The 19,363-nt window shown below is 40.0% G+C and overlaps 1 protein-coding gene across 1 annotated transcript in view; it reads right to left on the reverse strand.

Moving 5' to 3' along the window:
• Positions 1-19,363, reverse strand: part of LOC126187660 (protein scarlet-like) — a 130,126-nt gene that overhangs the window by 95,532 nt on the left and 15,231 nt on the right. The window contains exons 3-6 of the mRNA XM_049928877.1: positions 6,292-6,340; positions 6,151-6,200; positions 4,543-4,676; positions 4,274-4,426 (exon numbers count right to left, since the gene is read on the reverse strand). Of these exons, the coding sequence (XP_049784834.1) occupies positions 4,274-4,426; positions 4,543-4,676; positions 6,151-6,200; positions 6,292-6,302 (348 nt within the window). The 5' untranslated portion in view covers positions 6,303-6,340. The remainder of the gene's footprint in view (positions 1-4,273; positions 4,427-4,542; positions 4,677-6,150; positions 6,201-6,291; positions 6,341-19,363) is intronic.

The raw sequence follows: 19,363 nt of genomic DNA on the forward strand, positions 1-19,363 counted from the left end.
TTTATCACAGTTGGATCAATGGAGTAAGAAATAAATAAAATAAACATACACATCTACATTCTGGAAACCATTGTGAAGTGCATGGCAGAGGGCATGTCCCATTTTACCAGTTATTAAGTGTTTTCCCATTCAGTTCATGTATGGAGCATCGGAATAGTGATTGATTAAATGCCTCTGTGTGCTGTAATTAATCCAGTCCTGTCCTCACAGTCCCTGTGTGTGCAATATGCAGGGGGTTACAGTACATTCCTAGAGTCATAATTTAGAGTGGGTTCTTGAAAACAAGTAGGCTCTCTCAGGATAGTTCACATCTATCTTCAAGAGTCTGCCCATTCAGTTTCTTCAGCATCTCTGTACACTCTCCCATGGGTTAAACACAACTGTGGTCATTCTTGCTATCCTTCTCCATACATGTCCTGTTTGGTATGGGCCCTACACAATTAAGCAATGTTCTAGAACAGGTTGCACAAACGATTTCTAAGCAATCTCCTTTCTTGACTGATTGCTTTTCCTGAGTATGTTACCAAAAAACTGAAGTCTGCCACATGGTTTACCCATGACTGAGCCTATGTTATCATTCCAGTTCATCTCCCTACAAAGTGTTACACACAGATATTTGCATAAATTGGCCAATTCCAACCATGACTCTCTGGCATTATAGTCACAGACTACTACTTTTTTTCCATTGCAGACAGTGCACAATTTTAAATTTCTGAACAGTTAAAGCAAGTCGCCAATATTTGTGTCACTTTGAAATCTTATCAATATCTGTTTGGAATATTTATGCAGCTCCTTTCAGACAGTACTTCATTATACACTCCTGGAAATTGAAATAAGAACACCGTGAATTCATTGTCCCAGGAAGGGGAAACTTTATTGACACATTCCTGGGGTCAGATACATCACATGATCACACTGACAGAACCACAGGCACATAGACACAGGCAACAGAGCATGCACAATGTCGGCACTAGTACAGTGTATATCCACCTTTCGCAGCAATGCAGGCTGCTATTCTCCCATGGAGACGATCGTAGAGATGCTGGATGTAGTCCTGTGGAACGGCTTGCCATGCCATTTCCACCTGGCGCCTCAGTTGGACCAGCGTTCGTGCTGGACGTGCAGACCACGTGAGACGACGCTTCATCCAATCTCAAACATGCTCAATGGGGGACAGATCCGGAGATCTTGCTGGCCAGGGTAGTTGACTTACACCTTCTAGAGCACGTTGGGTGGCACGGGATACATGCGGACGTGCATTGTCCTGTTGGAACAGCAAGTTCCCTTGCCGGTCTAGGAATGGTAGAACGATGGGTTTGATGACGGTTTGGATGTACCGTGCACTATTCAGTGTCCCCTCGACGATCACCAGTGGTGTACGGCCAGTGTAGGAGATCGCTCCCCACACCATGATGCCGGGTGTTGGCCCTGTGTGCCTCGGTCGTATGCAGTCCTGATTGTGGCGCTCACCTGCACGGCGCCAAACACGCATACGACCATCATTGGCACCAAGGCAGAAGCGACTCTCATCGCTGAAGACGACACGTCTCCATTCGTCCCTCCATTCACGCCTGTCGCGACACCACTGGAGGCGGGCTGCACGATGTTGGGGTGTGAGCGGAAGACGGCCTAACGGTGTGTGGGACCGTAGCCCAGCTTCATGGAGACGGTTGCGAATGGTCCTCGCCTATACCCCAGGAGCAACAGTGTCCCTAATTTGCTGGGAAGTGGCGGTGCGGTCCCCTACGGCACTGCGTAGGATCCTATGGTCTTGGCGTGCATCCGTGCGTCGCTGCGGTCCGGTCCCAGGTCGACGGGCACGTGCACCTTCCGCCGACCACTGGCGACAACATCGATGTACTGTGGAGACCTCACGCCCCATGTGTTGAGCAATTCGGCGGTACGTCCACCCGGCCACCCGCATGCCCACTATACGCCCTCGCTCAAAGTCCGTCAACTGCACATACGGTTCACGTCCACGCTGTCGCGGCATGCTACCAGTGTTAAAGACTGCGATGGAGCTCCGTATGCCACGGCAAACTGGCTGACACTGACGGCAGTGGTGCACAAATGCTGCGCAGCTAGCGCCATTCAACGGCCAACACCGCGGTTCCTGGTGTGTCCGCTGTGCCGTGCGTGTGATCATTGCGTGTACAGCCCTCTCGCAGTGTCCGGAGCAAGTATGGTGAGTCTGACACACCGGTGTCAATGTGTTCTTTTTTCCATTTCCAGGAGTGTAGATAACCATCATTGGCAAAAAGTCTGATATTATTAATATTGCCCACAAGGTCATTAATACACAACATGAGCAGCAAGGGTCCCAACACTTTTCCCTGGGACACACCTGAAGTTACTACTACGCATGTCAGTGAGTCCACATCCAAGGCAACTTTCTGCATCCTCCCTATCAAAAAATAATATGTTGTCATAAAATACTTTGTTGTGGTTTGCTTACAGTCAAGAGAAATACACTCAAAATTGGTTCAAAATTTAAAAAAATTATATTCAAATAGGCTGCACTTATCTTGAAGATGATCTTCATTAAGGGCTTGACAAAACTGCAACCACAGGTGAAAATACCAAGAAAATGCACAATGTCATATTGAATGATCAGTGATTAAAAGTGTGTAAAATTGCTTACCACTAAGCAAATTATAAAGGCAAATGCTTATGGAAGATGAGTAGTATGTTGATGAAATGATCAGAAACTAATGTGAAAATTAATTGCTATAGGAATGAAATATAAGTTAATTACTTCATCCCAAAAACTAAAAAAGTAGAAACAACAGTGGGGTTTGAGCTAGAGACCCAACACCAAAGAGAAACATGAAGTAAACTTCATTTTGTGGCCATTGTTGCATGGGGTATGAATTGGATACTCTTTATTGATTATTCTGTAAAGTATAAAACAGTAACTGGTGTGTATTAGAGAAATTTTATGCATGAATGGATGACAGGTTACTATTATGTGAAAATAGGATATTACACAGAATATACCTCATTGGAGTATGTCGGCAGGTTTGCAATGACCTGTCATAGGCAGTGGTTGAGTTTTTCAAGGTCTGGTTGATTTTGTATATAAAGAGAATATTGGATGGTTCTGATCAGCCCAATGAGATATACTGTTATATACAAAGTATACCAATTTTTTTATATAATCTTATCAATGTACTGATTTTATTTCAATTTGTTGTCCATGTGATCAGCAAGAAAGTTTACAGATGGACATGTCTTTTAACAGTTATTTTTTGTCCCTAGCAGTTAGTGTTAGATTTTGTAATTACTTGTTAAAAGAAAAATAGTTTAACTGTTTCTATGAACCTTCATAGCTTGCAGTTCATGCATTGTACCTATCTTCATCTAAACCCAGCATATTCCTTTCTTTGACTAACATCCAGTACTTTTCTTCTACATAGCTGGCAATGATTTTTGTACATATCTAATAAATTATGGAGACTAGTCTGGTAAGTCTGTAGGTATTTATGTCTTATTTGTATTCTTTCTCGAACAACAGTAATCATAATAGTTTTCCACTTCAGAATGGTGTTACTCTGTAGAAATTCTAACAATGTAAAATCCAGGATGGAATCATGACAGTGTTATGAAAAGGACAGATGGCTGCTCACTGTATAGAAAAGATGAGTTGAAGACAGCACACTGAAAAGATTGCTGTATGGCTTCAGTGGCCAGAGACAGTGGTTATGTATGTGTCAATTGTGTTTTTGTGAATGTGTGCATGTTTTCTACTTTAGAAGAAGGCCTTTTGGCTGAAATTTTTGAATGCATAGCAGTCTTTTTGTTATGCCTGCCTGTGACTCAATGTCTCCCTTATCTGGTGAGCAGAAATACCTCCTTTTCATAACATTGCCTATAGAAATTCTTTAAGTTATCTTGCAAGTGCCTTTTGTATCATTTTCCCCCTACTTTAACCAGTTCCATTGATACACCATTATTCCCTCCTATAACATCACTGTAAGTATTGGTTTTAGTAAAAAACTTAATTCCACTCACCACATGAAAAAGTGATTTCATGAACAATCAAAAGTGTAATTATTAAGCTGCACCTTTTTTAATGTTTTAATCTTACATCTATCAGTTCATTACATGCAGATCAGTTATTCATTACTTTTATGTATCAGAATTATTTTAGTATCTACAAGATTTGATAATTTATATCAATAGACAGTATGATCCATCCACACAATTTTTAATGTTCCACGGATGAATAAATATATAAATCAGACAGGACAACACATAACACTTGAAAACTTACCTCAATAGCCAGCATCAGTCTTTTGAGCTCTCCTCCAGATATCTTGCTGAGTACAGTATCAGCACAACTGGAAAGGCCTAACTCATTGACAAGACTGTTTATCCAAATCTTTCGAGAACTTGCACTAATTTTGCTGTCCATTCGCATACGTGCCTTATCAAAAGAATTTAACAATGTTTCTTAAATATTTTTCTCATGTTGCTTTGCTTGTGGTTCATAAATAAACTTAAAAATATTATTGTAATGGTAGATTAAGTACTTTTACATACCATGAATAACAGATGCTCGTTCACAGTTAGTGTGTTAAAAGCAATATTATTTTGTGGGACAAAACCAGAAACTTTCATCATCAGTGATCTGGTAACCAAATTACCATTTAGGTAAACTTCCCCACTGATCTGACCTGCAACATTCAAGCCACAGTAGAACATCATCATTAGATGGTAAGCAGCAATTCCTTGCCATATAAAAGTTTCTCAGGTAAAGGAAAAAAGAAGAAGATGTCCACGCTCTAAGTATATATATTTAACAAACTAGTTTAGCACCCTCTGCTTCACTCATGTAGACTGTATGGTAAGCAAAGATTTTTTTTGTTTTCCTTTAAGCAAAATTTTATGCTGTTCACCACTTTCTAAACTTTTTAGATTAGTTAAGGCCCTTGAAGTAAGGTTTATTCTGAATGTACCTCTGACTAAAGAGCAGTTCTGATAGCTGGAGTCCAAGGATTTTGTTAATGATGCCTTCTCATTTTTATAATATTTCCACAGAGACTTTCATCCCCTAACACATATTTCTTTATATCAAACAGAGAAGTGAAATACCAGATTTCAGAGATTTAGCTTTAAAAAATTTTAATAAAACAAAATCTTTTCTTAAAAATTTTCAGCCCTCATTTCACTCCCTTAGGGTATAAATTCCCAAAAACAGTGAAACATGTATTTTCTTTATTTCTAACGGAGAAGCCAAAAACAAATTTTCATACTGTTAGCTTTGTAAATGCTCTCATAACAAAATAATTTCATAAAGTATTGCATCCTCTATTTCACTCCCTTAGGAGTTGAATTTCCAAAAACACTAACCAAGTAGTCAAATATCAGTTTTCATAGATGCAGCTTTAAAATACTTGAGTAGTTCTTTAGTAATGATTTGTTTTCAAAAAATCTTTCACCCACATAAATATCAGTTTTCATAAGATGCAGCTTTAAAATACTTGAGTAGTTCTTTAGTAATGATTTGTTTTCAAAAAATCTTTCACCCACATTTCACCCCTTGGTGGTTGAATTTCCAAAAATGCAGAAACACATATTTTTTATTTGTGAAGAGAAACCAAATAACATTTTCTGTCTTCAAAATTGCCTTAGTAGTGACATATTTTCAAAAGGCCTTTCATTCCAGATTTCACTGCCTTAGGAGTGGATTTTTGAATAATAAGGAAGATTAGGTTTTAAATGCTTCAGTCACTGAGCTAACTGAAGACAGAGCACAAACATGAAATGGACACTGAATAGGGAGGAACTACTGTGGCATATGCATAAAATGATTTATATGAACATTGAATACATAACCAGGATGGCGGGACATGGATTTCAACCATTCTCCTCCTGAATATTTGTCTTAATCTCTCCTCTCTGTCATGGAGAACTTGCATCTTTCACATGTCAATGCTGTCAAGAGTCTTAGGTCACCAATGGACATTAAATACTGTGTCAAATGACCAACACTTTATCTTACTAGGACAATGTCTGTGAAACTTCAGTTTTATGTGAAACTAATAACTTGCAGTGCATGAACAACAAACTATTATCCCTTCACTGTACTTTATGTTTGCTACTGATGGCTAACATGAGCAGAATTTTTCATAAACTAGAGTTTCTTACCTTTTAGGCGATTTCCTATTGCTGCAAGTAATGTTGTTTTCCCACCTCCACTGTTAAGAATTTAAAAGAAATATTTGAAACCATTCCTATGGTATTTCAACATCAGAATATTTCAGCAGAATTAGATAACAAATTGCATACCTTGCACCCATCAGAGCAATTAAGTGTCCTCCCTCAGCTTTGCCTGTAACTGAACACAAGAATAAATACACACCTCAAACTTTTTCCTGTAAAATTCAAGTTATTTTAGAGTTGATAACTTCTTTCGTATTCAAAAATGTATACTGTAACATGTTACTTTTCGGACAAAGTGCCTACTTTTCCATTTAAATTAATCAAGCTTATATTTGATATGCTTTATCCTGCTACGTACATTTATTTTCACAAACACATGTCAAACTAATATATACACTACACCTCACCTCAATATCTGAAGTGATATTCTTTCGCAGGGTACAAAGCTATGACTCCTACACACCCACGGAGCTACATTCTCCTAATGCTGTGACCCAACTGAAGTAAGTAGTCATCTTGGCCAAAGCTATGTACACTGAAGTGGTAAGTGAAAGAGCACACGGGGGAGGGGGGAGGGGGGGGAGGCGGAAGTCTGTATCAAGTGTTGAGGGTTGGCTGAGCTGTATCAAGCAGAAGGGACAGGAGCAAAAGGGTGTAGAAATATTGTCTCTATCAACGTACCAATGCTTTCGTTCGGTAAGTTACAGAATCTTTGTTTGTATATAAAAACAAAGATGCTGTAACTTACCAAACAAGAAAGCGTTGGTATGTTGATAGAGACAATAAAAAACACACAACACACAAAAATTTCAAGCTCTCACAACCCCTGGTTGCTTCATCAGGAAAGAGGGAAGGAGAGGGAAAGAGGAAAGGATGTGGGTTTTAAGGGAGAGGGTAAAGAGTCATTCCAATCTGGGGAGTCGAAAGACTTACCTTAGGGGGAAAAAATGACAGGTATACATTCGCACACACACACACACACACACACACACACACACACACACACATCCATCTGCACATATACAGGCACAGGCAGACATATGTAAATGCAAAGAGGTTGGACAGAGATGTCAGTCGAGGCGGAAGTACAGAGGCAAAGATTTTGTTGAATGACAGGTGAGGTACGAGTGGCGGCAACTTGAAATTAGCAGAGGTTGAGGTCTGGTGGGTAATGGGAAGAGAGAATATATTGAAGGGCAAGTTCCCATCTCTGGAGTTCTGATAGGTTGGTGTCAGTGGGAAGTATCCAGATAACCCGGGCGGTGTAACACTGTGCTAAGATGTGCTGGCCATGCACCAAGGCATTTTTAGCCACAGGGTGATCCTCGTTACCAACAAACACTGTCTGTCTGTGTCTGTTCATGCGAATGGACAGTTTGTTGCTGGTCATTCCCACATAGAAGGCTTCACAGTGTAGACATGTCAGTTGGTAAATCACGTGGCTGCTTTCACACGTGGCTCTGCCTTTGATCGTGTACACCTTCCGGGTTACAGGACTGGAGTAGGTGGTGGTGGGAGGGTACAAGGGTAGGAGCCAGAGGGTAGGGAAGGTGGTTTGGGGATTTCATAGGGATGAACCAAGAGGTTACAAAGGTTAGGTGGATGGTGGAAAGACACTCTTGGTGTAGTGGGGAGCATTTCATGAAGGAAAGACCTCATTTCAGGGCAGGATTAGAGTAAGTCATATCCCTGCTGGAGAGCCACATTCCGAGTCTGATCCAGTCCCGGAAAGTATCCTGTCACAAGTGGGGCACTTTTGGGGTTCTTCTGTGGGAGGTTCTGGGTTTGAGAGGATGAGGAAGTGGCTCTAACTATTTGCTTGTGTACCTGGTCGGGAGGGTAGTTGCGGGATGCGAAAGCTGTTTTCAGGTTATTGGTGTAATGGTTCAGGGATTCAGGACTGGAGCAGATTCATTTGCCACGAAAACCTAAGCTGTAGGGAAGGGACCGTTTTATATGGAATGGGTGGCAGCTGTCAAAATGGAGGTACTGTTGCTTGTTAGTGGGTTTGATGTGGACAGATGTGTGAAGCTGGCCATTGGACAGATGGAGGTCAACATCAAGGAAAGTGGCATGGGATTTGGAGTAGGACCAGGTGAATCTGATGGAACCAAAGGAGTTGAGGTTGGAGAAAAAATTCTGGAGTTCTTCTTCACTGTAAGTCCAGATCATGAAGATGTCATCAATAAATCTGTACCAAACAGATTGTGACTATTACAGCGCCAACTATCACAAAGCAAAAAAAGTGGTCCAACTTAAACATTCATATTTCTTTACATACTACATGAATATGTAATAAAAAATGGGGGTTCCTATTTTTTTAAAAAAGTTTATATCCGTTTGACTTATGGCAGCGCCATCTAGTGGGCCAACCATAGCACCATCTGGTTTCCCCCTTCAAGCTAGATGAGTTTTGTTCTTTGTAGTTTTCCATTTGATGATTATTTCGTGAGATACTTGGCCCGGTCACTATCGATGGACCACGCTGTATATACACTCCTGGAAATTGAAATAAGAACACCGTGAATTCTTTGTCCCAGGAAGGGGAAACTTTATTGACACATTCCTGGGGTCAGATACATCACATGATCACACTGACAGAACCACAGGCACATAGACACAGGCAACAGAGCATGCACAATGTCAGCACTAGTACAGTGTATATCCACCTTTCGCAGCAATGCAGGCTGCTATTCTCCCATGGAGACAATCGTAGAGATGCTGGATGTAGTCCTGTGGAACGGCTTGCCATGCCATTTCCACCTGGCGCCTCAGTTGGACCAGCGTTCGTGCTGGACGTGCAGATCGCGTGAGATGACGCTTAATCCAGTCCCAAACATGCTCAATGGGGGACAGATCCGGAGATCTTGCTGGCCAGGGTAGTTGACTTACACCTTCTAGAGCACGTTGGGTCACACAGGATACATGCGGACGTGCATTGTCCTGTTGGAACAGCAAGTTCCCTTGGCGGTCTAGGAATGGTAGAACGATGGGTTCGATGACGGTTTGGATGTACTGTGCACTATTCAGTGTCCCCTCAATGATCACCAGTGGTGTACGGCCAGTGTAGGAGATCGCTCCCCACACCATGATGCCGGGTGTTGGCCCTGTGTGCCTCGGTCGTATGCAGTCCTGATTGTGGCGCTCACCTGCACGGCGCCAAACACGCATACGAGCATCATTGGCACCAAGGCAGAAGCGACTCTCATCGCTGAAGACGACACGTCTCCATTCGTCCCTCCATTCACGCCTGTCGCGACACCACTGGAGGCGGGCTGCACGATGTTGGGGCGTGAGCGGAAGACGGCCTAACGGTGTGCGGGACCGTAGCCCAGCTTCATGGAGATGGTTGCGAATGGTCCTCGCCGATACCCCAGGAGCAACAGTGTCCCTAATTTGCTGGGAAGTGGCGGTGCGGTCCCCTACGGCACTGCGTAGGATCCTACGGTCTTGGCGTGCATCCGGGCGTCGCTGCGGTCCAGTCCCAGGTCGACGGGCACGTGCACCTTCCGCCGACCACTGGCGACAACATCGATGTACTGTGGAGACCTCATGCCCCACGTGTTGAGCAATTCGGCGGTACGTCCACCCGGCCTCCCGCATGCCCACTATACGCCCTCGCTCAAAGTCCGTCAACTGCACATACGGTTCACGTCCACGCTGTCGCGGCATGCTACCAGTGTTAAAGACTGCGATGGAGCTCCGTATGCCACGGCAAACTGGCTGACACTGACGGCGGTGGTGCACAAATGCTGCGCAGCTAGCGCCATTCGACGGCCAACACCGCGGTTCCTGGTGTGTCCGCTGTGCCGTGCGTGTGATCATTGCTTGTACAGCCCTCTCGCAGTGTCTGGAGCAAGTATGGTGGGTCTGACACACCGGTGTCAATGTGTTCTTTTTTCCATTTCCAGGAGTGTATATAGTGCTATACCGAGACTATGATGAGATGGGGCCCTGCCAAGGGGTGCAGCCCAGAGGGCTGCAAAATATGACAAGAAAGAAAAAATATGATTTTAGACTTAACACCCAGAGGTACATTAGTTCTCCTACCCATGTTTAGGCTATAACTGATTTCTTCCATAGAGAGGAGGCCTTTCTATCAGCCTTACAACCCAAGACTCTAAACTCATGCTGTTGTCATGGCCATTTTTCTCCAAGTAGCATTTTAAAGACATGGCTGCAACTGAACAGGCGCACCACTTGGGTTGTGTGTGAACAATGCACAGCTGCTGTCAATGCACATAGCTCATGCTCGACAATTGAGTTCTTGCTGCTACTTGGCCACAGTACTGTAGGATCTCAAAGGGTGGTTCGCTGGCACTGAAGTAAGCGTGCTTTTTGACAAAGGCTTTTGACTTTTGCCAATTTCTCCCCACTGAAGACTGTAGTGAAACAGTTTAAGCTGGAGTGCCTGAAAATGAATGAAGCTTTTTGCAATTCTGCTAAGGGTACCATGGGTAGAGAATCAATTCCCTCAGTATGGCTCTGCACATATACTCTTTCTCTCTCTCTCTCTCTCTCTCTCTCTCTCTCTCTCTCTCTCTCACACACACACACACACACACACACACACACACACACACACCACACAACACATTTTTTTCTGAACTTGGCTGTTATCGGACCTTTATGATTATCATCTAGTCGGCAGAGTCAAGATTCTTGGCTCATAGGTATAAGTATAATCCAGTTTGTGTTCATTATATCAGCACAACATTAGCAGGTCTGAACTAGGAAATGATATTAGTTGGGTAAGTGCAGTTTTCATCTTAAACCTCAATGATTTGTTATTTATCACTGTCCCTCATTTTGTTGTGTCTCTCTTCAAATGGATTAATAGCTGCTTCTTCTAGTAAATTCCCAGAGTGATGGTCATTTTCTGTAAGCATTCTTACTCTAATCAAAAGTGTAAATGATGTTTTCTTGAAGTGTCTGTGTCTTATTGAAATGATAGCACATTGCACCATTTTGTATCATTTGGTTGGGTTGTGAATAATAATCTTAGAGTCCTGTAATTATTAAAATTTATTCAATACCTCCCACCCTGCAGTACTCTGTTAATTGCTCTTGGGATTTTCTGATTCTAGTTATTCAACCATCTGTGAAACCAAATACCACATTTACAAAGCAACTTAAAGTTTCTACATGTTTCTTCCTAGTGTCACAACAATGCTTGATTTCATAGGAATACTCTTCTGAGATTAAAGTCCATCTTGCAATTATTGCTGAGAACATTCATGGTCTTTGGAACACAGCTTAGTTGGTTACACTTTTAAAGTACAAACGAAGTAAATATAAACAGAATTTCTTTAAGGCATTAACAATGATAATGACTTTAAGATGGTAACTTCTGTAATTTTCGTCTACAGGGACTGTTTATTTATTCACATAGGAGGTTACTTGAAATCTATCATCATCTGGAGATTTTTGTAATAACACAGCTCCAAGGCCTTCTTTGTCTTCATCATTTTGAAGTTTAGTTTCATATTTTTTCTTGTATATTTTTAAAAATGGGGCAGATAAATTATGTCTTCGGATGACTCAAACACTCATTTCTTCTTTCCATGGAATTTATTTACCTGATTACTCCACAGTAAAACACTCATGAGTTTGGCAGTTGTAGACACATTCAAGATATACTTCTGAAAGTATCCTATTCATCCTAGGAAACTTGTATTGCTGTGATAGACTTCGGTCTGGAAAGTTTGAATAAATCTTGCCATCTCAGAAGAAGTCAAATTGGTCCATGTTGTGTGACATATGTGAGAAATTCAACTGTTCCCTCCCAGAACTGGCATTTTGCACAGTTAATTTACTAGCCATATTCTGCTGCAGCTTTCAATATGTAATTAAACATAAATTTCTCAGGAGATAACGTCTAAGAAACAGCATTTATAAAGTACTGGGAAACTGCAGGCCAATTTGATAATACGGATGGATCTTTCTAAATGTGAAGCTGTTCCAGATTTGTCATGAATGAAGTACACTTTTGGGATTTCTCTTCAACATCAATGTCAAAGAAGCTATTATTGAGATCTAGTGTGAAAAACACTCATCCTGCTGTTTATGGGGCAGTGGATCATAGTTCTGTTTAATTTTCTATAGTGTATAGAGACACAATGTTATCTCTCTCTCTCTCTCTCTCTCTCTCTCTCTCTCTCTCTCTCTCTCTCTCTCTCTCTTTCTCCTTCCCCCCCCCCCCCCCCCCCCCCCCCTACAAACTAAGTGATGTATTCAAATGAATTTGGTTCTCAATAATTCTTTTATCAAGTTGCACCTAGACTTACAAGGGAACATTCCTAAGTGTAAATAAATGATCTTGACGGAACTTGGTGAGTGTGTAGAAGGGGTAAAATAATGCAACATGTATTTTTTTGGTTGTGCACAATTTCACTTCTAAGGGGTAAAACTCACGCTGAAAGATAATTTGACATATTATTTGTAGAGGAAATATCATTGGAACAATGATACATAAAAAATGTTTTCATATAAAAGTTGATGTGTAATTAACATTTTTCAAAACTATGTTGTTGTTGTTGTGGTCTTCAGTCCTGAGACTGGTTTGATGCAGCTCTTCATGCTACTCTATCCTGTGCAAGCTTCTTCATCTCCCAGTACCTACTGCAGCCTACATCCTTCTGAATCTGCTTAGTGTATTCATCTCTTGGTCTCCCTCTACGATTTTTACCCTCCACGCTGCCCTCCAATACTAAGTTGGTGATCCCTCGATGTCTCAGAACATGTCCTACCAACCGATCCCTTCTTCTAGTCAAGTTGTGCCACATGCTCCTCTTCTCCCCAATTCTATTCAATACCTCCTCATTAGTTATGTGATCTACCCATCTAATCTTCAGCATTCTTCTGTAGCACCACATTTTGAAAGCTTCTATTCTCTTCTCGTCTAAACTAGTTATCGTCCACGTTTCACTTCCATACAAATACTTTCAGAAATGACTTCCTGACATTTAAATCTATACTCGATGTTAACAAATTTTTCTTCTTCGGAAACGCTTTCCTTGCCATTGCCAGTCTACATTTTATATCCTCTCTACTTCGACCATCATCAGTTATTTTGCTCCCCAAATAGCAAAACTCCTTTACTACTTTAAGTGTCTCATTTCCTAATCTAATTCCCTCAGCATCACCCAACTTAATTTGACTACATTCCATTATCCTCATTTTGCTTTTGTTGATGTTCATCTTATACCCTCCTTACGAGACACTGTCCATTCCGTTCAACCGCTCTTCCAAGTCCTTTGCTGTCTCTGACAGAATTACGATGTCATCAGTGAACCTCAAAGTTTTTATTTCTTCTCCATGGATTTTAATACCTACTCCGAACTTTTCTTTTGTTTCCTTTATTGCTTGCTCAATATACAGATTGAATAACGTCAGGGATAGACTACAACCCTGTCTCACTCCCTTCCCAACCACTGCTTCCCTTTAACGTCCCTCGACTCTTATAACTGCCATCTGCTTTCTGTACAAATTGTAAATAGCCTTTCACTCCCTGTATTTTACCCCTGCCGCCTTCAGAATTTTAAAGAGAGTATTCCAATCAACATTGTCAAAAGCTTTCAAAACTATATAAAATAATTTTTTTTGCTTATCGGTAACTTTGCAAAATACCTCTTCATTATTAATTAACTTTGATAAATGAAAATCTTTGTTATAACATAACTTAAGCTTTGAAGGCACATACTGCCATCTGTAATTAGGCTCGTTTCTATACACCATTTTTGGAAAACAAGCCGTACACAATATGCTGTCAGAGTATTTTTAGTACAACTAGTTAAAATATTTAAACATTTTTTTTGTGTGTACAGCTTATTTTCCAAAAATAATGTTTCAGAAACCACCCGTATTACACACGGATGTATGTGGCTTGAAAGCTTCTTTAATTTATGTTGTAACATTGTATTCATTTTTCAAAATGAATTAATGGTGGTGGGTTATTCTGCAAAATTTCAAATTATTACAAAAGCTGATTATACAGTTTCCAGAAACCTTGACTGCAAATCAACTTTCACATGAAAATTATTTTTTGTGTGTCATAATTTTTAAGACATTCCCTCTAAACCAAATATGCCAAATTACCATTCAGAATGTGTTTTACCCCTTAATACTGCATTATTTTGTCCCTTCTATACACAACACCAAGTTTCATGAAGATAACTTTTTACACTTGAAAATATTCCCTTATTTGTTGTCTTTCTTTCCCTCATGGTGAGAATATTCTGGGTCTTGCATTGGTAGACTTTGCCTTTGCAAGAAAGTAATTAGTCATTAAACTTTGAACATGTTCCTTTGTATTCTCACTAACTGAGCTTTCAATAGCTAATTATGGTCTTTTTGTTATAGAGATACATGAGATGAACTGCCCCTTTCAGCTTCCTAAGACCTGCTGTCTTGTAAAATACTTGTAATAAAGTTGGTTTCCAAAGTCAATGAGCATTTTAACCCCTTGGCTCCTTCATGCATTCATTTGGGATGTGGGCAATTTCGTAGCAACTTACCCCTGCTCTTCTTGTTATAACCAATTGACCTATAGACATGGACTCCAAAGTTTAAAACCTTTCAGTTTGGATCTCACAAACTGTGATTTTCTTGAAACTTTCTGGAAATTAAAATTGTGTAACAGACTGGGATTCGAACCTGAAACCTTCCCTTTTGCAAGCATGTGTTCCACCGATTCAGCTATCCAGGCACAACTCCCAATCTGTGCCAACAATTTTTTCCAATTATTCCACAGAATTTTTGCTTTTGCTGAAATTATTTCACATTTCTATGCTATAAAACAGAACTTTTGTTTTCAAATTGTCATCTTTCCCATACTGGAGTAGTGTCATAGACAATATTGCCTTAGCTGGCAGTTCATTTCATTACAGAAAATACTCTTGAATAACTTCTTCTCTTTTCTTCTTTCACAGAGACTACAGTCTGTGAATACTACAGCACCAATCTTCATGTCAAATTCATCTTGCAAAGCTTTCTCAAGTGTAGCCCACTGTATAAAATCCTTCTTGCACTGAAGAAAGAGACTAGCCCAGCCATTAGCTCTTGTTTTCACACCAATAAGAAATGCTATCTTCCCAGAAAGATCCAATTTCTAATTGTATCTCTACTGAGATCACCCTAAACAACTTAACAGTGCTCTCAGTGTCATGAAATGATAGCAAAAATTTGCATTGTTATTTACTTTTATCATTTTTTTCTGAACCCAAATCTTTTTTCCCCATTAGTAACCTGAATGTTGCATCATTACTCTTATGGGTAGCATCCTCATTATCATTTTCTTCACATTCTATATCATCACTCTTTTTCACTGTAAGTTTTCTATAATGCATATATAGTTACAAATTTTGCCAGTGATTTAATTATTTATTCTAGTATCTATATAGTATATACTTCAATAGCTCCAAACTCAGTATCTGAAAAATGATATAGTGCCTTGAAGATAAAATAAAGATAGGTTTTGGGATACAAACACATAAGCATTTCACACTGTTGCAACTGATTTTCACTGGCAAGTGGTCATCTTCAGACTAAAGGCACATATCACAATGGAAACTACTGCAGCATGTGCATTTATTTTGAAGATGGTATGCTGCTCAAAACCATAATCACAAAATTGTTGAGTGTTTGTATAGCAAAACATCAGAAAATAAAAGATAAATAATCTCTTAGTATCATGGTCACCACTGAGCAAGGTGGCTCAGTGATTAGCACACTGGAATCACATTCAGAAGTGACTGAGCACTTTCAAAATAACAAAGATCTTCAAAACAATCTCAATGCTCATTTGCAATAATTGGTGGCAACATTTTTTGAAGAGGGTATTGCAAAGCTTGTCCACAGGTACAATAAATGTCTCAGTCTTTTCGGTGATTATGTTGAAAAATAACCATAAGTGTACCAAACTTTTGGTAATAAAATAACATGCTGGCCACTATAGCGCTGTTGTTATCCTGAAGGAAGTCATTCACAAGATGTGCATGATAGGGGCGTGAATTGTTGTCCATGAAGACGAATGCCTCACCAATATGCAGCTGACATGGTTGCACTATTGGTCGGAGGATGGCATTCACATATCGTGCAGCCATTACAGCACCTTCCATGGCCACCAGCAGCATACATTGGCCCCAGATAATGCCACCCCAAAACAGCAGGGAACCTCCACCTTGCTGCACTCACTGGACAGTGTGTCTGAGGCGTTCAGCCTGACTGGGTTGCCTCCAAACACGTATCCGACAATTGTCTGGTTGAAGGCATATGTGACACTCACTGGTGAAGAGAACCTGATGCCAATCCTGAGGGGTCCATTTGGCATGTTTTTGGGCCCATCTGTACCACTCTGCATGGTGTCAAGGTTGCAAAGATGGACCACACCATGGATGTTGGGAGTGAAGTTGTGCATCATGCAGCCTGTTGCAAACAGTTTGAGTCATAACACGATGTCCTGTGGCTGCATGGAAAGCATTATTCAACATAGTGGCATTGCTGTCAGGGTTCCTCTGAGCCATAATCTGTAGGTAGCGGTCATCCATTGCAGTAGTAGCCCTTGGGTGGCCTGAACGAGGCATTTCATCAACAATTCCTGTCTCTCTGTATCTTCTCCATGTCCGATGAAAATCACTTTGATTCACTCCAAGACAGCCGGACACTTCCCTTATTGAGAGCTCTTCCTGGCAGAAAGTAACAATGCGGATGCAACTGAACTGCGGTATTGACCATCTAGGCATGGCTGAACTACAGACAACACGAGCCATGTACCTCCTTCCTGGTGGAATGACTGGAACTGATCAGCTGTTGGACCCTCTCCATCTAATAGGCACTGCTCATGCATGGTTGTTTACATCTTTGGGTGGGTTTAGTGACATCTGTGAACAGTCAAAGGGACTGCTTCTGTGATGCAGCATCCATAGTTAACATCTATCTTCAGGAGTTCTGGGAACCGGGGTGATGCAAAAATTTTTTTGCTGTGTGTATATTGTTCATTGTATTATTTGCTCAACTCTCTCTGTCTGTCTGTCTGTCTGTCTCTCTCTCTCTCTCTTTCTCCAGATATAGTGATCAGATGTCTTTGTCCATGGTATTGTTTGTATCTGACACACTCTCTCCCATGATCAAATTAAACATAAATATTTAGTAATGTAATTGTTTTTTCTTATTTTGTTGTACATGTTTATGGTCACAGTAGATGCATTTTTGTTTAACTGTCTAATATCTCTACTACCTTCAATGATATTTAATAAAGTATACCTTAAATTTATACCAGAATGTTTATGGCTTCTAGTTATGCACCTTGTATTAGTTGGTAGCTTGTCAAGTAATTTTATGTCGAAATAATGACCTTCAGGACATAACAAAAAATACACATTAAATCACTAAAACAGAAAAACATTTAATGCTACAATAGTGTTTATAGTTATGTGAGAGCCACCTTTTAAGTTTTTATAAAAACAACTAAAATTTTGTGTAGTACAAACAATTTTATCCTTTCTCAAATATTTGCTTTTAAAGTTTGCACACTTTTGCATGCATCTGAATTAATTCTGTAAATTTTTTCCCACATGATGTTGATTCCTGGAAAATATGCTTGTGGAAAGATACAAATGCTTCTTGATGTGGTGAAAAATAAACATTCACACAGTTTCAACTATTTGTTTGACATAAGGGAACAATAGGAGGTCATTAGGCAATAAAACAGTTGAATACAGGCCATGAGGCATTAATACTTTCTCCATCAATTAGTCAGTTGTCAGAGGTGTCACATGACAAGTGCCATTGTCAAGATGAAGAATGCTGCAACATTTTCAGTTATTTTAGCTAATTTCATTGACGACTTAGGACAAAGAAATTGTTGTATATTATCTAGCTTCAACCTCCTAAACCAATGGCAGTAACATCCTCAGTGAAACAAAAGACACAAGTGGGTTTACTTCATCTTGGAATACCCAAGTGCTTCTTAGTTTGTAGCTCATACACATAACTCTTTTAAGAATTCAGAAGCAAATGCACCATAAACTTTGACATGCTCATATGTCGAACCATAGTAAGGCAAACAGTGATCCACTGCATCATGTGCACAACTTACATTGGGTGATACTTGTGAAATTCATCATTGACATAAATAAAACCATGGTGAAATTCTACAAATCAATTGTAAAATATCTTTCCTGAAGGTGTTAGAGTTAAACCTTTACGAATATTACATTTCTTAAATACATTGAATGAGTTAATGGTGTGAGAACTAATCACAGCCATCAATGAAGGACTAGAAGCACAAAAAGGTATAAAATCTTGTAAAACATCTTGTAACTGTCTTTAAAAACAGCTAAAGACATCTCAGAGTAGTCTACAATGCTCTAAAACTCTTGTTTTAAAAATACAAAATTCATACAAAGGGCCACTGATCTGGTCTCATCAATGCAATCTGTATGAGAAAAAATTCTTACACAATGAACTCAGTTGTATCTCACTATTTTCCTTGTAATACAAAGCACACAAAGATGTTTAGATTGGCAGTGTGGTAGAATAATAATTGAAATATTTGTCAGTCCCAGTGTGCCTTCTCCTCCAGGCGTTTCTAAAGGATGTTTTCAGATGCTCTGTGCCTGATGTCTTTCTGCTGTCTTCTTACCATTGTGATCAGTATCAGCCTTCATCAGGTGTTTTCTTTTATATAACATTTTATGTGGTGGTGCTGTTAAGCTGTGTCAATGTTTTTCCCACTTTTCAACCCACTGTGTTCAACTTTATGAGCATTGCACACACATTGTACATATGTGTAGGAACAGATCCTGACTACGCTGTTAATTTTGCAATATTTTTTGAGCTAGTTATTTCATTTGTGACTATTTTCTTTGAATAGTTAGAACTACTACATTTCACCTAGTTCACCCACTTTTTAAAGTTGATCATGAACTAATAATATGAACTTAATCCAAAGGGGACAGTCAATTAGTGATACCTCTTTTTACATATTCTCTCATTGTATTCCCACAGATCCCCTGAAGAAGGAGGATCTTTAGAGATATGGAACAAGTCAAGTTATATGTTAACATAAGACACAGACATCATAGAAATTTAGCCTGTACACATATTAACAATAAACTATCACTAGAGTACTTTATTCTGTGCACACTTATGCCGTCTAAATATAATTAAGTAAATTAGTACAGAAGTTGCTACTTTC

This window comes from Schistocerca cancellata, chromosome 5 (genome assembly GCF_023864275.1).
Source record: "Schistocerca cancellata isolate TAMUIC-IGC-003103 chromosome 5, iqSchCanc2.1, whole genome shotgun sequence".
Classification (NCBI taxonomy): Eukaryota; Metazoa; Arthropoda; class Insecta; order Orthoptera; family Acrididae; genus Schistocerca; species Schistocerca cancellata.